This window comes from Vidua macroura, chromosome 13 (assembly GCF_024509145.1).
Source record: "Vidua macroura isolate BioBank_ID:100142 chromosome 13, ASM2450914v1, whole genome shotgun sequence".
NCBI lineage: Eukaryota > Metazoa > Chordata > Aves > Passeriformes > Viduidae > Vidua > Vidua macroura.
The window spans coordinates 17,336,088-17,357,287 of record NC_071583.1 but is presented as its reverse complement, the minus strand read 5'-3'; the positions used below and the strand labels follow the sequence as shown (position 1 = coordinate 17,357,287).

Genomic DNA, 21,200 nt, shown 5'->3' with positions numbered 1-21,200 from the left:
GCAAGAAAATAGATAATGTAAAAATGCATTGTTGCACTCTTACACAGTCTCACTGCAGATTACCCTGAACTCAGATAAGACCCCATTTCAGCACCAGCCCCATTTCCCTTGCTCCTGCAAATTCATTTGTGCACCCACAAAGCTGGATAGAAAAACAAACAGTTTGTCTTTAGCTTGATCAGTCTGTAAGTCAGGGAACTCTGATTCTCACCTGCACAGGCATAAGCAACAAGGCAAGAACCTCCTATGGGTTGCAGTCTATACTTACATGAGCTGAAGTACCTGTGAAACCACATAGGGAATGTGAAATTTGTGATCAGAATCAGACCTTAAAAACTATCCCCTTTGACATCTCAACAGATAATTTGTTCACTTGATCTTCTATGCAAGAAAGACACAAAACTGCCACTAAGTGCCTAATGAAAAACCAGAGGGTCCAGGAGATGGTCCCCCCAGCATATCTTACTCTTTCCATCAAAGATTCCTATGCTAATAACCTTGTATACATCAACTTCCCCCTCCAGGAGCTAAGGATCACTTCCCCTGTTCTCCCAAAACTCCTTACTAGACAGAAGCAAAGGCAAAGCCATGAAAAAGGACATTTCACATCAGCCTAACAGGTTCTAACCAGGATAGCATAGGTTGGTCATCCATGCACCTGGAAATGGTTGTGCTGAAAAAGCTGAGAGGGTATGAAACACCCTCTAAGAAAGGAAAAGAAAAACTGGCATTAGGACAATTCAATACATTGACAAAACAAGGATTTGATGCAGTTGAAAAAGCAACCCAATGTTATCTTTCTTTATAGAGCTCACAACTAAATCTTTTCACAACCTACCACTATCCTTCCAGCTCCAAAACAAAGCACTTACCTTAGGTCAGAGCTAAACTAACCCAGAAAAATACTTCACAATCAAAATAATAAGAAACTGTTACATGGGACTAGGAGAGACCTACTTAGGTTTACTGTGACAACAGACAATAACTGGTACACTTAATTCTAAAACACTTTGAAGCTCCTGAATTTCTATAAAAAGGAAATCAGAATCTTAGTTCAGTGATAAACAACAAAGATATCATTATTTCCTCCATCAAAAGCCTGACCACACACATGTGTTAGCATATCAGCTGCAGGTGACAGTTCACTACAATGAGACTGTCACAACACACTACTGCATATTATTTTGTGAGACAAGCTACTAACTATGTTTACACAGCCCTAACGATCACAGAAACATTACACTAAGAATGAAGAGACACCCAAGTCTCCACCATTCCTGCACCATTCAGATTTCGTTAGCAAAGGCCAATTATTGGAATCCAGCTCTGGAAGCTCTGAACACCAAGTTAAGCCAGGTGAACCTGAAGGGAGGAAAAGCAGATGGAGCAAAAAAAAGAGCAAGACAGTTTGAAATGATAAAAGCAGCACATATTAAAGTATACTGCTCGGGGAAAAAAAAAAAAAAAAAAAAAAAAAGCTAATGCTCAGCTTAAAAATGAAGGCATATGGACCCAGTACCACCTACCCTAATTCAGCCCCTCCTGGAAAAACCCGGAGAAGGCTGGTCCCGGTCCAGGTCTGCAGAGCCACGAGCACACCTGCCCCGGAGGACTGCCAGGCACTCCGGGTGTCCCCACCGGGGCAGCCAGCGCTCCCGGGGCCACCCACACCCCTCCCCTGCCGGGGGGCAGCACGGACGGGCCCCTAGCCCCACCAGCCTCCTCACCATGTTGGTTTCATGTTACCGCCGCGGCTTCCGAGCTCCTTCCTGCGCGCAGCTCCTGTGGAAGGGAAGGAAGGGCACAAAGGGAGGCGACGCTCGCTCTGCCCGCTGGGCACGGCCCTGCCCCGGCACCGCGCTGCCCAGCCCGGGGAACCCCGCCCCGGCCGTGCCCCAGGCGGGCCCCGCAGGGGAAAGCGCCCGGGTCTCACCCACGCACACACGGGAACGTACCGGGCTCTCCCCAGCCCCTCCTCACGGGGCCGCGCACCGAACCCTCCACTCCAGGCCCATCCCGGTGCTCGCTGCCCCCTCACCCCGGCTGCTCACGGGGCCGTGCCTGTGAACCCCCTCTCCCTTCACGGGGCCGCACCCGGGTCTCCCCTCACGGCAGCGCGCGCGGCTTACCGCCCGCCCGGCAGCCTGGCCTGTCCCCGCCCGCCGCGGCTCACCGGGGCCGGCGCTGCCTGCCCGGCCGGGACACCGGAACGCGGAGCCCCAGCGCCGCCGCTCCCCGCCGCTCGAATCAACAACAAGATGGCGGCGCCCGGGCGGGCGGGGCCCGGCGCTGGCCGTCATAGCAACCGCGCCGTCCAAAGCCCGCCCCGTCGCCCTGCGCGCCAGTCCGCGCCCGAGTCCCGCCCCACGGGGGCCCTCTCGGGACGCTGATAGGTCAAACTCTGTGTCACTCAAGCGCAGAGCCGCCCCGCCCTTTCCCGAGCGCGGATGGCAGCGCACGTTAGGCACATGTGACGCCCGCCAGGGCCCCGCCCACTCACGGGCAGCGCCGCCTCATTGGCTGCCCGCGGAGAAGGGAGCCCGCTCCGCGATCGGAGCCCGCTCCGCGATCGGAGCCCGCTCCGCGATCGGAGCCCGCTCCGCGATCGGAGCCCGCTCCGCGATCGGAGCCCGCTCCGCGATCGGAGCCCGCTCCGCGATCGGAGCCCGCTCCGCTCCGTGTTCCCCGACACAAACTCACACCCGCCTGTCCCGCGGTCCCACCCACACTCAGAGTTCCCGGCCCCGAGCCCCCGGGGCCGCTCCGCATCGCCCTCCGGCCGCCGCTAGGAGCGGGGTCTCGCCAATGGGACACGCGCACGCACCACTCCGGTACCACAAAGGGTTAAATTCCCGGACGGTCACGGTTCCCGTGGGTTCAGGGCAAAAGGGGCCCTCAGGCAAAGTCACACAGATGACCCCTCTCACTGTGAAATTTCATGGCTGGCCCCTGTTCCCCTTCCCTCCCCTTAGTCACCTACTCCCCAAATTAGTCTCTTCCCTCTTATCCCGCCAGCGCTTCATTTCCTCAGGAGCTGCCAGGGAGGCGTCCCGTAGCGCGCTCCTTTGAAATTCAAATAACCGGTTTCCCACCTCCAGCTGACTGACGCCTTCAAAGCCTCCCGCCGCTCCCAGCTCCTCCTGCGGCGTCCCGCTCACCTGCACCCACGCTAATTCACTTTTCCTCCCAATTATCAACCCATCCCCTCTGCCGACCAGCTGCTCGTCCTACCCGTTTGCGCCTGCGAGCGCTGTAACAAAGTAGAGCTTGAGGGGGACGCGGGAGTCGGGGCAAAAGTTGCTCAAAATTACCGGTGGCTGAGTTTTCTTGCCCCAGATAACCTCCCTGTGGAGGACTGCCCTGGCTGGGTCACATCCAGAGGCTACAGAGATGCTTCTGTCACCGAAGCAGACTTGGCCGAAGCTCTTGTAACATTTTTCACAGTGCCAAGCCCGCTGCCAATCCTTGTCCTGGGTCGTGCCACTCACACGGCTGACGAGACAGTGCTAATGACCAGCACAGCAGGACCGCCACCAGCAGCACTGCCCCCAGTGGGACTCCCTAAGGCAATCACAGCCGCATGTGCAATCTCTGACATCATTTATTAGGTCTACACTGGCTGAGGTGGCTCAGGGTGTGGTTGCACCCCATGTGCAGCAGGTTTGGCCACAAAGGATGGGTCTCCTCGCCGGGGGCCGTACCAGCTGCCAGCGCCCGGTGCTGTGCCCAGCACGGCCCACGTGGAGCTGTGGGTCACAAGGAGCCCCTCATCAAGTCAAGCCCTTCAGATCCAGCGCCGAGCCCCGGTCACGCTGTTGAAGAGATAGTCCCTGCCGGTGCCTGAGATGGAGGCAGCACTCAATCACTACCCTGTGGGCCTGGTCCCCATCTCTCCTGTCCTCAGACCCCTCTGCCCTGGGGGACACAACCTGAGGCTGCTGTTGAGGCAGCAGGGGCTGTGGGACAGGGTACTCACATGGGTCCTGAGCATGGCCATCGAACTGCCCCTGTGGGGAGGAGACAGGAGAGGCTGCTGAGGGCCACAGGGCTCCTTCTGCCTCCCTGGCAGGGCACCCACCCTCGCTGCCACACACTTACTGGGCTGCTGGCACGTGGGTGTCCCTGTTCTTCCTTGCCCCCGCTGTGCTCCACCACATCCCTGGAGCTGCAGAAGGAAGAGGGGAAGGGAGGGAATGCTGTCAGTGATGGGATGCTGGCCTCAACTCCAAGAGATGCTGCTGGGAGCGACTTGCCAGCCAGGTTTTGCCCTGCCAGCTGCACCCTGTTTAGCCCATCATCTACCTACCTGATTGTCCCCTGGCACAGGAGGGGACTGTGACAGAGCTGTGCTCCCCTAAGCACCAACCACCTTTCACCAGTGCCTGAGCACCAAGCAGATCTGCCACCATATCCACTTGTTTCCCCATGTGCTGGCACGCACCACTCTTGTGCTTGGAGGACGCTGTGCTGGGGGAGCCACCAGGGCCACCCACAGGGCTGGCCCTGGGACTTCTCCTTTGCATGGTCACGACAGTCCCAGTGTCACCAAGCACTGTGGCCCCAACCTTACCAATGAACCTGGATCCAGCTATGCATCACCCTGGGGCAGTTATGCCACTGGAGGTGACTGTTATCCTGCCACGGGCTTGCTGTGCAGACACTTGGCACAGGCTGCTCTAGCGTCTCCCCAGGCTCTCTCCTCTGTCACCTGTCACCACCACTGATCCTCCGGGTGTTGTGCAGCCTGCTCACGTCCTCCTGGGAGCTTTTCCTGACAAATGGGGCTCACCCCTGCCAAACAGGGGCTCCCCTGGTGAGCTGCAGTGACCTCAGCCCTGGTGCCAGGACCCAGCTTTGCAATAGGCATTGGCAATAGCACTGTGCCATCCCACCCTGCCCATTACAAAGTTTGTGGCCCAGCCTGGCCACCAACATCATGGTCTACTGGCCAAATTGCTCTCTCTGCTCCCATCAGGGCTGCACACTTGCCCTGGGCTGAGATGACTCCCCGGCACAGCAAGCCACGGCCAAATGCAGAGAATATTAAACATACCCTATGTGCTGTGTCTCCCTGGCTACGTGCAAGGACAATACAACTGCCAATATGACCACCCTGGCCATATAGCACTCACCTCTTGGCCAGGAACAGCTTGCCAGGGGCCCGGTTGCTGTGGGAGGAGCAGAAGGCAGCCGTGAACCCTTAGCCTTGCTCGCTGAGCCATGCCGTGAGGTGGGCTGGGGCTCACCTGCACAGCAGGTTCCGGGCCATGCAGCCCAGGGTGGCCAGCAGCAGGGCACCGGTGATGGTCATCACGGCCACAAACCAGGCTGGCGGGTCCCACACTGCCTCTATCTGCGTGACAACCAGCGGCTCCTTCTGCAGCGTCTGTGGAGGCAGTGGTGTGAGGAGCCATGGGAGGTTCAAGGGACCCTGGAGCACCCCCTGGTCAGCGGGCTCTGCTCACCGTGTGCTGGGTGGTGGTGCTGGGCGGCACCGGGGTGCTCCGGGGGGTGACGTGCACCACCAGTGCCACCACGCTGCTGCGGCGGCGGGCACCAGAGCCGCCCCACACCTCCACCAGCAGGACAAAGGGGTGGGGCTCGGCTCGCTCACTGGGGAGGTAGACAAGGGTGCTCCCTTCCAGCCGAAAGCGCCCATCTTCATTGCCTGGACGAGAGGGTCTGCTCAGTGTCACACCACGGCGAGGGCTGGTTTGTGCCGTGGCTTGGCCGTTCCTCACCTCCAACGATGTTGTAAGTCAGCACGCCGCTGTCGGGGCCGCCGTGGCACGCCAGGCGGGTGACAGGCTGGCGGCTGCCCGGGGACCCAGCCGCGATCCGCAGCTCCTGCACCTCGGGGATGCACACCGGCAGCTGGTCCGGCACAGCCTGCCAGGAGCGGGGGAAGCAGTAGGGCACCCCCAGTCCATGCACCCACCACAGCTCACCCAGCGGGCTGCCCTCACACCTGCAGGCGCACAGACACGTCGCACAGACGGCTCTGCCTGTTCCTTAGGTCCAGGTCATTGTGGGTGTCCGTCAGCCGCACCACCAGCCTGTAGCTCTTCTGCTGCCGCGAGTCCAGGGGTCCCACCACGCGGATCTCGCCTGCGGGGAGCCGTGAGCCGCTGGGAACCGGTAGGTGCCCTGGGCTGTGGCGGGGGCTGGGAAGGGGCCGGGTGCTCACCAGTGCGCCTGTCGATGGAGAAGGGCTGTGCGGGGCCAGACCCCCCCTCCAGGCTGTACTCGAGGCTGTCCAGGGGGTAGTCGCGGTCAGTGCCTGCCACACGCCCCACGACACTGCCGAAAGCTGCTGTCTCTGGCACGGTGAAGGTGGCACCGGGTGGGCACACCGGTCTGAATTCGTTGACAGGTGTCACCGTCAGAAGCACGGGCACACGGGCTGTGTGGCACACAGCTGCTCAGCCATGCTGGCATCCCACAGCCTCTGCTGAGCTGAGATGGGGACAGAGGCACCAGCCCTGGGGTGGGCATCTCTGGGGCAGCAGGGAAGGAATGTTTCCTCTGTGATCTGCTGGTTTGGGGATTGGGAAAGGTCTTTTCCCACCCTAGGGACATGGGCACTCACTGCTCTGTAGGGGCTGTCCTCCCACTGTCACCACAATGGTGGCTGTGAACTGGAAGCCCAGAGCAGCCATGGCCTCCGAGTCATAGTCCAGGGTGGTGTTGACCTGCCAAGCCAGGAGGGGAGTGTAGGGAAGAGTTGGGGTGCTCTGCAAAGCTCAGATACCCTGCAAAGCCAGAGTATCCCACAAAGCCAGGGTGTCCCACAAAGCTGCGATGCCAGGGGAGAAGGAGGGAGCAAGTGAGGAGAACAAGCAGGCCTTGGGGAGCAGGGAGCCATGAGGAGCCCTGACCCAGAACCTGGCATGACAACACATGTCACAGGGTCCCACTGTCCCACTGGGCTCCGGGGTCTGGGCTTGCTGTCCACCTGGGCACTGCCCATGGCCCAGCTCACCTTCAGCTGTGGCCCCTCCATGCAGAAGTGAGAGAGAGAGGAGGGAGGCCCCTCGAGAGCATAGTGCAGACTCCCGTCAGTGCTGGTGTCGGTGCACGTCAGTGTCATCAAGGTGCAGCCGGGGCACACGGTTTCAGGCACCTGGGACCTGCGGCAGAGCAGCCAGCAGCTCAGCCTCTGTCCCATGTTCCGGGTGCAGCAGAGAGTCCCATGCACCTCACTCCCCCCTGAACCATACACGAAGATGGCTGGGACACATCTTGGTGCCTGACGGTCTGTCCCCTGCACGGTGACGTTGACTGTGGCGGTGGCGTGGTCGTCAGGGTGCAGCGCGTTGTAAGCCCGGATGAGGAGGTGGGCACGGATCACCTCCAGCCGGCGGGTGCTGCGGATCTCACCTGTCACTGCAGGAGGAGCCGTGGCCTCGCACTGGGCACAGGGACAGGGACAGGGTGTCCCTGGGGATCCCTGCTCACCCTCATCAATGGTGAAGAGCGTGGGAGCCACAGGAGCAAGGATGGCATAGTGGACATTGTCACCTCTGGCACGGACCTGTGTGACCACCTCCCAGGGGCCAATGCCCTCTGTCACTGTCACAGCCCGGTGTGGCTCACTGCAGGCAAGGTTGGCATTGAGGCACAGCCTGGTGCCACTAGCACCCCTCTCCTGACCCAGCCCCACTCACGGGAAGGTGACACGGGGACGGCGTGATGGCAGCACCTCCACCCTTACAGCCCCGCTGCAGTTGTGCCCGTGATGATCCATCACCTCAATCTCCAACCTGAACATCTGTGGACCAGCACCGGGGCAGCTGTGGGACAGCCCTGAGTGGCACCACAATGGGGATGGGGATGGGGACAGGGATAGGGATGAGGCTACTAATAGAGACAGGGACAGGAATAGCGGTGGGATGGGAACAGAAGTAGGAACAGAGACAAAGGAGAGGGGGCGAGAGATGAGAATGGGGCTTGGAGTAGGAGCAGAGGTGGGAAGAGGTGTGGAGATGGAGATGAGTATGAGCTGGAGACTAGAATGGGCAGGAATACAGACAGGGATATCCTTATGGACAGGACTTGAGATGCAGAAGGGGATGGGGACAGGGCTGGAGCATTTGTGGGTCCAGAGGGAGACAGGGGCCTAATGGGCAGAGCAGGATGTGGAGAGCTGTGGCCAGGGAGGGGCTAAGCCCCAGTGGGCTGAGAGGTGGCTGTGACCAGCCTGGGGCTGCTGGTGCCCACCTGGGTGTCCTTGCTGGGGTCAAAACCATTGTCAGGTGCCAGCACCAGGCCCCGGCGGGTGAGCGTGAGTGGTGTGTTGTGGTTTTGGAGCCTGAACTGCAAAAAGGAGGGTGATGAGAACCCCTGTCCCACTCCTCCATACCTGGGGTTCTGCTGTCTCCAAGGCTGCTCCCTTCTATGGGGGTGTGGCCCTCCAGGGAGATGCCACTCACCCACTCACCGTCAGCCCACCAAGTGGCTGTGGCAGCACGGCATACAGGGGTGTCCGGGGCGCCACATCTGCCAGCACCTGCACCACATCACCCTCTGGAACACAGCATAGCCATGGGAGCTTGGTGCTGACTGGCACCCACAGCCCCCGCTGCCCTATCCCTCCTGTTCCTACCTGTGCTGGCAAAGGGGGTGTCACATCGCAGCACATGCCCTGCTGTCACCCGGACAAAGAGCCACTCTTCCACCTCATCCTCACCAGGACAAGCAGCCCGCAGGATCAGTGTGTACTGGTTCATCCGGCGGGCATCGAGCTCTGCACCAGCACGCAGTGTCACCTGCCATGGGTACACAGTCACTCAGCAGGGAGCCTGCCAGCTCCTGCCCCACTCCCTATTCCCCAGCCACACCTCTGCCCGGAACGTGGTGGCATCGGTGGGGTCAGAGCTGATGGCGATGGAGTTGAAGGGATGGTCGGGCTCGATGCTATCCAGGGTGACATTGGGACTGCTGCTCGAGTTGCTGCAGGACACGGTCACCTCAGCGACACGGGTGCCTGACGCTGCATCCTCACTCAGGGCCACCACACGTGGCAAGTCAGGCAGGACTGGTGGAAGACCCCAGGGATCACTGATGGCTCATCTGGCTGTGCTTATGGAGCCCTGCTCCTGCACCTAAGCACTAATGCAGGCACAGGTTTCCCTGCCAGGCACAGCCGGGTCCAAAGCACTGCTCTTACCTGTTGCTCTGACGAAAGTCCCTGCAAAGAGGAGAGTGTCACTGCAGCCTGCCAGGTGTGCCCTGGCAATGCCCTGGGGAGGCCCCAGAATTCCCTCTGTGAGATGCTCTGATGAAACCCCAGGGGTGTCTGCATATGCCACAGTGATGCGCAAAAGAAGCCCCAGTAACGTCCTGGCAATGCTGAGGACAGCCGGGCAATGCCCTGAGCATGCTCGTGTGATGCCCCCTCCCCGCCTCAACCCGGCCAGGCAGCTGCCAATCCCTCTGCCCATCTCAGAGTCAGCCCCAGGAATGTGGGAACAACCGAGGAGAGCCTCTCCCCTGTCCCCTTCCTCTCAGTCATCCACCCAGGATCTGGCAAAGGGTGCCCCGAACACTGTGACCTTGAAGCACCTACCCGGGGCATAGAGGCTGAGGAGGAGGAAGGTGAGATGTCCGTGCATGCCCATGGCTCGCTGGGTGTTTGGGACAAGCTGCAGCCGGTTGCCAGGGGTGCTGGGCACCACCCCGGCGCGGCGTCATGCCGTCCATCCCCACCCGTGGTGGCCGTCCCGGCCGGGGGAGGGACAGGGCACGGCTCCAGTGCCCCCGGCTCGGCACGCTGCCGCTCCCAGCCCCTCGCAGCTCCGTGGGGTTTGGCTGCCGCCCCACGCTGCTTCTCCACGCGGCACGCTCGGGAATCGGGAAAATTAGCTGGGAGGTAATTTTTGGCCGTGTTCTCGTTCATTTGCAAACCAGTGCCGCTTCTCCCGGGATCCCCATTATGCGCTATTAGATCCCAATTAACGGGCACCGCGGCCAGGGTCAGTCTTCCCTTCCCTCCTCCAGCGCCCAGCCCGGCTCTAGCAGCCCGGTGGCGTGGGGTGCCGACGGGAGATGCCTCCGCCGGGGCTCTGTACCGGGGCTGCCCTCCTTCCCGGCGGGGCATACCGAGCTGCGGGACCCCCGGTGCCCGAGGTGCTGCCGGGCGGGATACGGATCCCGCCTGGCCCGGCGGTGCCCGGGTGGTGCCCGGCGCGGGGCCCCGGGGCGGCGGGGAGGGGTCCGTGGGCGGGGCGGGGCCCCGGGGCGGCGGTGCCGGTGCGGGCCGGGCTCACGTTACGGCGGCCCCATTGGCCGGGGCGGGGCGGGGCGGGGCCGCCGGGCAGCGCCGGGAGGCGGCGGGCACGGCCGGGCGCTCCGTCCGCTGTCGCTGCTGCTGCTGCTGCTCCGCCACCGGCACCGGCGGCTCTGGGAGCGGGGCCGGGGGAGCAGGACCGGGCATGCACAACGCCCGCCCAGACGAGCTCGGCGCCGACCGGGTGAGTGCCGCCGCGGGCACCGGGAGGGAACGGGACGGGACGGGACCGCCGTGCCCGCGCCCCGCCGCTCCGGGACTGCCGTGACGTCCGGGCGCTGCCGGTGACATGAAGGCCGTGACATTACACGCGAGGCCAAAGGCGGCGCGGGGGACGTGTGTGCCCGGTGGGACTCCGGTGGTGTGGGGGCACGGGTGGCCAGAGGCCACAGTGTCCAGCTGTCAAGGTGCCAGCGGCACCGTCCCCCTGGAGCTGCCACCCTGCCACCCACCTAGGCTGCTCCGAGGAACGGCGGTGACAGGGTGGCCCTTCGGCTCTCCTGGGCCTGCCACATGCTTACCCAGCACCTCACAACCGGCTGCCCCAGTGTTCCCGGCCAGCGGCGGGACTGGGCGGCTCGGAGTGGTGGCACATTGCCACTAGGGCTGGATGAGAGGGTCTCAGCCAGCGGGGAGAGGGACAGGGATTGGGACGGGGACGTGGAGAGGGACAAGGACAGTCCTGCCAGCAGCTCTGTCAGGGCAAGCCAGAGAGAACAGAATTATCGGTCCTGGAAGCAATCCCTCCTGCACACTCAGCTTCCCGCGACTCCAGCGCAGAAAGGAAAAAGGACGTAACACCCTGCTTTTGGGTTCAGACAATAGGAATTCAAGAGTGAGGAGCGGCCCGGCTGCGGGAGCCAGGAGTCCCTTCCAGCGCCCGCCCGGCCGAGCTCCGTTCAGCCCTGGCTGCCTTGGTCCCTCTATTTCCCGGCGTTTGGGGGGTCCTGGGCCTTGGCCGCAGGCCTGGCTGCACCCTGACGTCACCTGGGGTGTCCCCAGCTGGAGGGCGCAGGGTGGGTGGGTGGCCCTGCCAACGCACGGGTGCAGAGCCCCACCCCAGCACCCGCGGGTGCCCTGGGGCTGCCGCTGGCCCCGTGCCACCGAGTGGGACTCTGCCGGAGAGTCGTCCCGGCTGCCTCCCTACCGAGAAGGGGGCTGTCGGGGGGGGCAGTGGAGCGCCCGCTCCTACGTGCCGTGGCCCTCTGTCATTTCCCGCAGGCACGGCCGGGGCTGGGTGCCTGCTTGCTCACCCGACAAGCCGCTGCACGCCGGCCGGCTCCGCGCAGAAGCCGCAGGAAACCGGGGCCCGGGGCTGCAGGCAAGCCGGGACCTGCGGCCCGCTCTCCGCACCCTGCTGCACGCCCATTGCGCCAGCGAAGCCCCCACGAGCCGGGGCGGGGGGAGGCGCGGGGTGCCGAGGAGGGTGGGATGGGGGTCGCGGTGCTGGCTGCGGGCAGTGGCGACAAGCGTGCTGATGTGGCCTTTCCCTGCAGTGGTGCCGGCGGGACGCAGGGCCGACGCTGCGGGCGCACATGCACGGCACGCGGCAGACACCGCACCGCCCCGGAAGGGCGACGGGGCCGGCCCCCCGTGCCCCGCGCCCCGGCTCGGCGGCGGACTCGGCCTGCAGCCTGGATCCCGGTGGCGAGGAGGAGGAGGGGGGGGGCCCGGCCGCTCGCTCCCCCCCGGCCAGCGAGCGCAGCCTGGAGTTCGACTCGGGGTACTCGGAGGCGTCGGGGGGCACGTGGAGGGAAGAGGAGGTGCCCGTGCGGCGCCGCCATCTGCTGCCCAGCCAACGGGCACACCGGCTGTCCGCCGGTCCCGCCGCCCCACCGCCCGCCCCCGCCCGCCGTGTCCGCCCCAAATCCACCTCGGACGCCTGCCTGGAGCAGTGGAGGGCCCTGGAGCCCGCCGACACGCAGGACTGGACCGTAGCACTGCTGTCGCAGAGCCGGAACCGGCAGCCTCTGGTGCTGGGCGACAACTGCTTCGCTGACCTGGTGGAGAACTGGATGGACCTGCCCGAGGTGGGCGCCGAACCGCGTCGCCGGGCCCCCGCCGAGCCCTCCCGCCGGCTGGCCAAGCCCCCCGCCTTCCTGCTCAGCCTCTCGGGCAACGTACGCCGTAAGCTGGCCAACATGGCCCGGCCCCGGGGGGCCGACGGTGCCCGGTCGGGGGGCCGCGATGCCACCAAGCGTTTCTCCTGCCCGCTGGGGCTGGGGGGACAGCCCAAGGGCGCCTGCTTCCACCAGTCCCACAGCAACATCGCCCAGCTGGCCACGGACTTCCACCGCTTCACCGCCTTGATGAACAGCCGCAGCCGCCAGCCCATCATCTGCAACGACGTTATCGGCTACATTTAGCCCTGCCGCTGCGGCCCGCACCCCCACCCTGTAAATAAACCCCTGTTTTATACGGTCTGGGCGCCGCAGCGTTTATCAAAGGGAGTGCCTGTGCCCCGGGCAGGGGCAAGCAGGGGGTTTTTGCAAGGAGGTCTATTGCAGCCTGCAGCTTTTATTGCATGGGGCAGGAGGTGCTGGCCCCTTGCTCAAGGTAGGGAGCACAGGAGAGGGGGACGGGTATCTTCAGCCTCAGCATCCTCTCCCTCGCACATATACAGCAGCTCCAGGTCCTGCTGCTGCGGCATCCTGGCATCCTCCAAGCTCTTGGATAACCTGTAGCAGGGAAAGGGCGGTTTGGGGGCACTGGCTTGTCCCCCAAGGGTGGCTGAGTGCTCCGGGGGTGCCTTGGGCCCCTTGGGGGTGTCCAGCCAGGCTGGTGGGATGCAGGGGCCAGCAGCAAGGGGCCGGGCAGGGGTCCCGCCACGGGAAGTGCTGCCGGCAGGATGTTTATCCAGCAGCCGGCTGGGAGCTACAGTGCAGCTGGAGTGGCTCAGGATTGAGGCAGTGGGGGCTGGAAGCCCCCCCGGAAGCAGGATTGGGCCCTGGAGCCAGGGACCTACCTCTGTGCCTGCTGCCGGGCCCGTGTCTCTGCATCTGCCTTGCTGTCATAGAGCACGATGTCGCCACACAGGAGCATGGTCACGGTCCAGCCATATGTCCTCTGCAAGAGGTGGGTGTCAGGATCTGGCTCTGCATCCCCCAGGCTGACCTGAGTGCTGACAGCGCTGGGCTCACCTGCAGCCAGTCCAGCACCTCCTGCACCGTCATCGCCTGCCCATCTGTGCCGACTGCCCGCATCTCCAGCCGGTCCCAGCAGCTCCACTCCCGCCCGCCATACTGCCAGGGGGGAGCAGCCAGCACTGGCACCCCATGTCCTGGCTGACCAGCCCCATGGGGCAAGGACTGGTGCAGCACAAGGGCTGGGGGACATCAGGGCAGGTAAATGGGCAGGGTGATGGGGGCACCATGGTGGTGCAGGGGCAGTGGGGGACACAACTATGCTCCCAGCACTGCTGGGGTCCACTTCAAGCATCAGTGTCAGTGTGGGGCCGGCACTACCCCTAGCCCAGGGCCAGGACAGGCACACAAAAGGCCATTGAAGTGTTGCTCAGCCCCACACAATCATCTCTTCTCATGCCTGTGGCCCCACGACCCCTGCTCTGGCCCAAGGAGGCCAGTGTGGTGCCAAGCCCGGGGCCAAGCGCCGGACACGGCCCCGTGCCGTCTGGCAGGGCTACACGGCCATCTGCCCTCGCTGCAGGCAGCACCAGCACTGCCCGCCTGGCCCCAGCCTCACTCGGGGGGGGGGTGTTCACACCTGGTCACTCTCCCTCCTGCTTTCTGCTGCCTTCTCACCTCCGCCTTCTGCTGCCTGCACTTATCCCACTGGTGAAGAGAAGGGCTTAACCCCATCCTCACCGGGGCAGCAACTGTTCGGCACAAAGGGAAAGCCACGGCCCGGCCCTCCACCACCAAAGTACATTGCCCTGGTCCTGGGAAGCATATTCCTCTGGACAAGGCTGGCCCCCAGCGTGGGCTCCCCAGGTCCCCATGGGGACATAGGTCACACCAAGCAGGCCTTGGGGACATGTGTTCCCACCACAGGCAAACAGCTGGGTGTGAAATGTCACGCCGGGTGTCCTCGCCCTGGCACACGGAGGTGTTGGGTGCTGCTGCAGGGACCTGAGGGCATGGCCAGACCCAGCTGCATCCTCCGTCCAGGGATGATGCCAACCCAGGGACACTACAGCCAGGATGGCACAGGGCTGGGCATGGGGTTTGAGGGGGCCGTGGGGCAGCCATCAGCCCGAAGTGGTGCAGGAGCCGGCGCAAGGCAGTGGAGTCGCCTCCCTCCCCCTCTTCCTGCCCCCGGCCCTGGGCCCCCCGGGCCAATCTGGTTCCAATCGGCGCTTCCTGCCGTGCCGGAAGGGCTGCCTCGCACGCCATAAACCCCCAGACAAAGGGGCCTCTATAGCCCAGACGGTCCCAATCTGGGCCTGCCCCCACCCCTGCTCTCCCTCCCTGGTTCCCCACTGCCGGGACCCCCGGCCCCGCTCCCCCGGGCGGCCCTTCCCGGCCCGGTGCCAGCTGCTCTCTGGCTGCCGCAGCTGGTTTCCATAAGCCAGATGAGTGCGGCTCCAGCGGCCTCCCACCCCCGGCTGTGGGGCTCAGCGTGGGGCCTGCGTGGGGCAGTGGGGCTGCCTCAGCCCCACGGGCACCCCAGAGCAGAACAGCTGGGCCTGAAGCTGGGTGAATGGGACAGTGGAATGTCTCGCTGCTGGGGGTCAGCCAGGGAAAGGAGCTGGTTCCTCACTGCCTGGCAGCATTCCCAACCCACTGCAGCACCCACATCCATTTCTGGAGTGCTATGGCCTGGGCTGCCCTTGATGCATGGCCACCTCCTTTCCCCTGGGTCCCTTTGACATTGTCCCACAGCAGATGCCACTGGCCCCTGGGTGTCCCCCACCTGCACCTTCCCAGGGAAGAGGGTCCTACCCGGTAGGTGGGGGCTGGCGGGGGCTGCACACGGAGCAGCAGGCAGGCAGACAGGCTGATGTTGCTGTTGCGGTAGCAGCTGAGGTCCTGGCACCCCCACACCAGCTTGTAGACCTCCAGGCATGCCAGCCCGGCCACGGCTGCCGTGGTGGTGATGATGGCGGGCACGATCCGCCCAGCAATTCGCTTGCTCTGAGGACAGGAGGGTGTCAGCAGCTGCCCCACACAGGACAGGGACTCCTGACCCACAGGCTGCCCCTCTCACCGTCAGCCAGTTGGCAGGGGAGATGCCATAGTTCTCTGCACGCAGGTTGGACGCTGCTGTGATAAAGTCTATGTGGACATCGTTGTCCTGTGGGGAAGAGTGTGGGGACATCTGCGTCCCATGAGGACATCACCCCCCCAAGCTAAGCAGGGCCACCTGCCTGGCTCCCCTACCTTCTCAAAGTGGATGGGCTCCATCAAGGGTGCATGTGTGTCCTCATCCCCCACCAGCTCCTGTCTCCACTGCACCAGGTCCTGGGTAAGCTCTGTCAGCTGCCTGTGATCTGGGGGCACAGGGACGCCTGGCATGATACTCCTGCACTGTGGCACTGCTGGGGTGTCCCCACCTTGGTCTGGGTCATCTTGGTTGCTGAAGCAGGGACAAGAAGCCACAGCCCCACCACCACCAGGCTGGACCCAGGAACATACCTGGGAACCTCACCTTTGGGAACTTGTGCCTCCTCTGTGGGTTCCTCTGTGAGGGGGATCTGGAGCCCTTCCTGGGGTGCAAAGGGTGGCAGGACCACATCACGGAGGACAGCCTTGATGGCCCCCCGGTCCCTGCATGGTGGCACCCTGTGTACTTGGGCAAAGAGGTGGGCAGCAGCCAGGACATAATCCAGGTGGGTGTCCTGTGAAGTAGAACAGGGGTGGTCTTGGGGTGCCTTGCTGGTCTGGTCCCACATAGCCAAGGGCTGCCAGCACTGCCCCGAGCTCGTAGAACTGCCTGGCTTTGCCCCAGAGGCTCCCAGGAGGAGGAGCCTCTCCTCCTCCTCTGGCCACAGGGCATGTGCAAGCTGTCCCCTGCAGTGCCCTCACTGACTGGGGGACAGGGACAGACCCAGCCCGGGACCAGGCAGCCCCGCACAGGTTGTGGCAGATAGAGCACAACTACAGTTCAGTATTCCCTGTATGCCCAGCATAGGCTTGGCTCCCCCTCTGCCCATACCATTCCCATATGAGACCCCACAGCTCTCCCTGCACTCACATTGTCAGGGTTGAATGTCAGTGGATGGGGACAGCTCCTGTCCCCAGCCCAGAAGGGGACACCCGGGCTGGTTTCCTGGCACAGGGAGAGAAGAGTCAGGCCCAGGAGTGTGTGCCCCTGGCTGCAGTGAGGTGGCTGGTGGAGGGACAGGTGTGCCAGGGGTGCCAGCCCCATGGTGCTGGGCTCACATGCTCCGGGGGGTAGATGTGCAGCAGCTGGGTGATGGCATCATGGTAGCAGCTCTGCCAGCGCCGGCGTGCCCAGCGCACACAGTCCCGCCAGTCCTGCGGCCGCTCCCGCAGGCTGTCCCACACCTGCTCCAGGACCTTCCCTGGCGGCTGCTGCTCCAGGAAAGCTGGGTCCCTGCAAAACCAGGCAACTGCTGATGCTGGTCCAAGAGCAATCCTGTGAGGCACCTGGGTGGGCTGTGGCAGTCTGGCACCCTCTCCCCATTCCCAGCAGTGCCCTGGCAGAGCTGGAAGTTCCTCTCCCAGTGTCACTACCCCAACGTCCACTCACTCCATTAACTTGTTGACTTGTTCTGCAGGTAGCTGGAAAAGCCCCTCAAACTCCTCACGGGCCCACTGTGGAGGAGAAACTGAGGTGTGAGAAAAGGAGGTGTTGAGCACTGGAACCTCCCTCTTATGTCCCAGCCCAGGGGGAGGGGAGGCTCTGGCAGGGCCAGCAGCAGTACTCAGGCTGCCAGCAGGAAGCAGCTGGGGCCATATCCTGCCCATGGCTCACCACTGGATGGGACAAGGGGAAGGAAGACAAAGGTCCCAATGCCTCCTCGCTGGGTGCTGTGGCTGGGGCAGCTCAGCCTACCTGCAGTGTGTGCTGGATGGTGCGGGGGAAGTGCCGCAGGGTGCAGAGGGGGAAGGTGCCATCCCTGGGGGTACTGGCTGGCCCCAGAAGCTTGGTCAGGGATGGTACCATGGCCAGCACATTCCCCAGTGTCCCCTCCGTGCCAGAGTCCAGCAGTGGTGTGCGACAGCGGAGACAGCGTCTCTCCAAATAGGTGCCTGCAGGGAGCCAGGAGTGCTGGGGACCCAGGGAGCATGTCCAGGGGCTTGGCCCCCTTGCCCTTCCTGGCACTCACGGGCCTCTATTGTGTCCAGGGCGCTGGCAACACCATCCAGGTGCCGGAAGAAGTTGTCCTTGTAGAGTATCTCAGTAGCAGGTCCCACCTGGTTCTGGTGAGCTGTCACTCTGACATCAGGGTTCATGCGCTGCACGGCTGCTGCAGCCACCACCGACTTTGGCTCCTGCCAGGGCAGAGAAGGGGTGGGCAGCCCTAGAGAGCCCCTGGGACAGCCAGGAAGCCCTTTGGGGGGAGCTCAGCCCCTGCCTCATGCTGCCTCACTGATATATCTGCTGAGCGATAGAGAAGCTGCCGATGGAGGTTGGAGAGAGCAACAGTGTCCATGTCAGTGATGATGAGCTCTCCATCCGGCCCTGCCGCCAGCCCCATCATGGCAAAGTTTTTCAGCAGCTCGCAGCCGATGGCACCAGCTCCCACCTGTCAGGGCAGAGATGCTGCAGCTCTCCGTGTGCCAGCTGGATGCTCCGCAGCCTCCCAGTGCCATGGGCCCTGCCCACTCACCACCAGGTACTTCTGGTGACCCAGCTTCTCCTGGAAATTGGCCCCGAAGACGGCAATCTGGCCATCGTAGCGAGAGCCTCTCTGCCGGGACAAGGAGCTGTGTGAGCACAGCAGCCAAGGCACCCCAGGCAGCTGGGAGAGGCTGGACACGGGGTCTCACCGGGGCACAGTCCATCTCTGTCAGCTGCGTGGTCTCCGCCAGCGCCAGGCACTCCAGGGCATCGAAGTACAACCACTGGTCCAGGGGCAGGAACTTCCCAGTGATGGCCTGGGGCGAACAGCCCATGGGCAGGTAGCCAGCGGGGTGTTCCCCCTCACCGCGCCCCAGTCCTGCTGCCGGACCCGGCGTCCCCAAGCGGGCAGCAAGTGCCCTCTCGTGGCCACCAAACGCCACCGGATAGCCACGGCCAGCGGGACCCCGCCCCGCTCACCTTCAGCACCTCCTGAGCCGCCAGCGCCCCGACCACGGCGGCCACGGGGCACAGATCCCCGGCGCTCACGCTGGCGAAGGCGCGCACGATGTCCTCATCCAGGGGACCCTGCTGTGCTCCCAGGCTCCGCGCCAGCTCCAGCACCCGCTCGGCATCCGCCTGCAGGCAGAGGGGAGAGGGCAGTCCCCGGCAGGGTGGGGAGGTTCGATGGGGCCGGCAGGAGCAGGACAGGGACTTACGGGCGCCCTGGGCCGCGGCAGGCGGCCCTGCTCCCTGCGGAAAGCGTGAAGGGCCTGGAAGGCGGCGTGCAGGCTGCAGCTGCGTGGCAGATCCTCGGGACTTGCCACCTGGATTTTGGGCTCCTCCAGTGCCTGGCACAGGGGCTTCTGCCAGCACAGCACCAGGGATTTGGGTGAGTGTTTTCCTGGGGCCCAGCATGGCACAGCAGTACCCCAGCCTGGGTGGCAACACTGTCAGGCCAAGAAGGACTTACGTGGGAACACTCCTGGGGCTGCTGCACCTGTGAAATCAGACCCCCACAGCGGTAGGGTGAGAAGGAGCTGGTGTCACTGATCTCCAGTCTGAAGGCATCTGGGGACAAGAGGAGCACAGACGTCACATCACGGTCACTGCCAAGGACCTGGTGAGTTCCTCAACCCTGAGCTAGGGCAGCCAGGATCCCCCTGGAGGTCTCACCGAGCACATGCACAGGGATGGGCTCCTGGTTGTTCAGCTCTGTCATCCCCTGCACGCCAGAAAACGTCACCAGGTCACCGTCATGGAAGAGGTGGCCATGGCTGTTCTCTGTCCCCATGTATGTCACCACTCCTGGGCTGCCCTGAGGAGGGAAAGGCTCCGTGAGAATGGGGCACTGGACTGGGGTGGCATACAGCCAGTGAAAGAGGCAGCAACATTTTGGGGGACCTGCAGGGCCTGCCCTCCCTCCTACCTGGGAGATGTGCTTCACAGCAGCAGACACTGGATCCCCTTCTGCTGGGTCATCAACGACAAAGCGCTCCCCGAAGTCACAGAACAGCTGCCTGGAGAGGACCGATGGGGTTTTGCCAGAGGAAGTGCCCCACCAAGCTGCCCCAGCACTGCCATGTCCTGCCCAGGCCAAGCAGCCCTGCCAGTGGGCTACTGAAAACATGGGCTGCAGCACAGGGCTGGGGCTCTGGAGACAAGGTGACCCACAGCCAGTGCAGGACTTCATGAAACCCCTTACCCTGCCAGCCCCTTGGTGTCAGCCACGATGAAGCAGATGCCCTGGGCATGGCAGAAGTCCCCAACGCGGAGCTGCTCCTCCAGCGGGGACTCAGTCAGCACCACCACCTGTGCCAGGTCTGTCAGTGAGCACTGCCATCCCGGGGGTCCCCCCAGTGCCAGGATACGGGCTCACCTGGAAGGAGGCAAGGAAGGCCTCCGACAGCTCCCCGGTGTGAGCCTCGACCACCACACGGGGGTTCAGCTCAGCCAGGGCCTGCTGGGACGCCTTGGCACGGTTCTGGCCTAGATCACTCTCTCCCAGGAGGAACTGCAGAGTGGACACATGGTGGGGCACCCATTGGGTCTGGGGTGCAGCTCACCACTGTGGGCTGCTCCACAGGCCCTGTCTGCACTGGTAAGGGGGCCTCTGCTAAGGACCTTACCTGTGACAATGAAGGGCACCCTGTGCGTTACCAGCCTCCCCAACTCGTGCCAGTTATTGGAAGCCCCTCACCCCAAACCCATACCTGCAAACAGGGATTTTCCCAACTGCACCCGCACCTATTACTGTGACATCCAGGCACATCTGTACCTGTTACTGGGACTCCCACCTGAGTGTGCACCCTGTGCCAAGACCCTTCTGTACCTGTATACGTTATGGGGCCTTCCCATCCATACCTGTACCTGTTACTGGGATTGCTGTCTGTATCCATTATGGGGATTCCCATCCATACTCGTACCTGGTACTGGGACCCCCACATGAGTCTGTACCTATTACCAACACCCTTATCAATACCTATACACATTATGGGGCCCCTCATCCATACCTGTATCTGGGACCTGTGCCCATACCCATACTCATTACTGGGACACCCACCTATACCTCTACCTGTTACTGGGGCCACTGACTGTAGCTATTATCGGGATCCCCACCCATATCTGCACCCACTATCGGCATTCTCACTAGTTCCTGTTATGAGATCCTCACCTGTACCTGTTACAGTGAACTTCACCCGTACCTGTCCCCAGGAGCCCCGCCCGGCCCCGCCGGTACCTGGTGGGCGCGGTCGGCGGAGCAGGCGGCACCGCAGTCGTGCAGGACGACGCGCCCGGTCCCCGCCAGCACCAGAGCCGTCGCCACCTGCACTCCGGTCCCGCGCAGCCCCGACACCAGCACCGCCGACCCGGGCAGCCGCCGCGCGCCGCCACCCAGCACATATCTGCGGGTACCGGCGGGGGCCGTCAGCAGGGGCCGGCACCGCTGCACCGCGCCCTGCCCTGCCCTGCCTCGATCCTGTGGCGCTCCCGTCCCCGGTGCCGGTCCCCGCACTCACAGCTGCCGCGAGTACCGCGGCTCCTCTTCGCTTCCCGCCATGACGGCCCCGCACACACCGACCGGCCCCACCCCCGGGGAGGAGCCAGTCCCGCAAGGCCCCGCCCCGACAGCGCAGCTCGGCACAGGGTACAGGGCAGGCCACGCCCCCAGACCGGTGTTCCGCGGCCCCGCCCCATGGACCAC

At 63.5% G+C, this 21,200-nt stretch overlaps 4 protein-coding genes across 13 annotated transcripts in view; 1 reads left to right on the top strand and 3 right to left on the bottom strand.

The window, feature by feature from the left end:
* IP6K1 (inositol hexakisphosphate kinase 1) overlaps window positions 1–2,271 on the bottom strand; it is a 37,130-nt gene extending 34,859 nt beyond the window's left edge. For 2 of the 4 annotated variants that reach the window (XM_053989240.1, XM_053989245.1), the window contains exons 1-2: window positions 2,130–2,258; window positions 1,728–1,782 (exon numbers count right to left, since the gene is read on the bottom strand). The gene's annotated coding sequence lies outside the window, so the exon portion shown is untranslated. Of the gene's footprint in view, window positions 1–1,526; window positions 1,670–1,727; window positions 1,783–2,129 lie in introns of those variants that run through there. The other 2 variants (XM_053989242.1, XM_053989244.1) reach the window with 2 other exon arrangements.
* A 1,348-nt stretch (window positions 2,272–3,619) lies between these two features.
* Window positions 3,620–9,673, bottom strand: CDHR4 (cadherin related family member 4). The gene is made up of 20 exons (XM_053989796.1): window positions 9,569–9,673; window positions 9,170–9,190; window positions 8,841–9,037; window positions 8,606–8,768; window positions 8,441–8,526; window positions 8,221–8,316; window positions 7,668–7,771; window positions 7,459–7,595; window positions 7,221–7,386; window positions 6,983–7,130; window positions 6,590–6,692; window positions 6,188–6,403; window positions 5,969–6,108; window positions 5,742–5,889; window positions 5,466–5,668; window positions 5,247–5,386; window positions 5,133–5,168; window positions 4,099–4,165; window positions 3,977–4,007; window positions 3,620–3,840 (listed from the first exon to the last, which is right to left on the bottom strand). Exons 1-20 carry the CDS (start codon window positions 9,618–9,620, stop codon window positions 3,785–3,787), a joined length of 2,310 nt encoding a protein of 769 aa, XP_053845771.1. The 5' UTR covers window positions 9,621–9,673; the 3' UTR covers window positions 3,620–3,784.
* Window positions 9,674–9,676: 3 nt separating this feature from the next.
* On the top strand, window positions 9,677–12,711 carry INKA1 (inka box actin regulator 1). Of its 2 annotated transcripts, none has more exons than XM_053989791.1 (2): window positions 9,677–9,871; window positions 11,785–12,711. In XM_053989791.1, the coding sequence occupies exons 1-2, from the start codon at window positions 9,692–9,694 to the stop codon at window positions 12,652–12,654; spliced, it is 1,050 nt and encodes a 349-aa protein (XP_053845766.1). In that variant the 5' UTR covers window positions 9,677–9,691; the 3' UTR covers window positions 12,655–12,711. The 2 variants fall into 2 exon arrangements, with proteins under 2 accessions (XP_053845766.1, XP_053845765.1); XM_053989790.1 differs by lacking the exon at window positions 9,677–9,871 and adding an exon at window positions 10,376–10,472.
* A 76-nt stretch (window positions 12,712–12,787) lies between these two features.
* UBA7 (ubiquitin like modifier activating enzyme 7) lies at window positions 12,788–21,169 on the bottom strand. 6 transcript variants are annotated; one of them, XM_053989778.1, is made up of 24 exons: window positions 21,016–21,056; window positions 20,736–20,901; window positions 19,875–20,009; window positions 19,701–19,807; window positions 19,425–19,515; window positions 19,172–19,313; window positions 18,969–19,066; window positions 18,715–18,861; window positions 18,476–18,634; window positions 18,205–18,312; window positions 18,045–18,125; window positions 17,805–17,960; window positions 17,541–17,706; window positions 17,267–17,463; window positions 16,961–17,025; window positions 16,630–16,804; window positions 16,442–16,516; window positions 15,896–16,085; window positions 15,628–15,737; window positions 15,455–15,541; window positions 15,190–15,381; window positions 13,429–13,530; window positions 13,254–13,354; window positions 12,788–12,966 (listed from the first exon to the last, which is right to left on the bottom strand). In XM_053989778.1, the coding sequence occupies exons 1-24, from the start codon at window positions 21,054–21,056 to the stop codon at window positions 12,840–12,842; spliced, it is 3,018 nt and encodes a 1,005-aa protein (XP_053845753.1). In that variant the 3' UTR covers window positions 12,788–12,839. The 6 variants fall into 6 exon arrangements, with proteins under 6 accessions (XP_053845753.1, XP_053845755.1, XP_053845757.1 ...); XM_053989780.1 differs by lacking the exon at window positions 13,429–13,530; XM_053989782.1 differs by lacking the exon at window positions 17,267–17,463 and having other exon boundaries at window positions 17,545–17,706.
* Window positions 21,170–21,200: the final 31 nt, after the last annotated feature.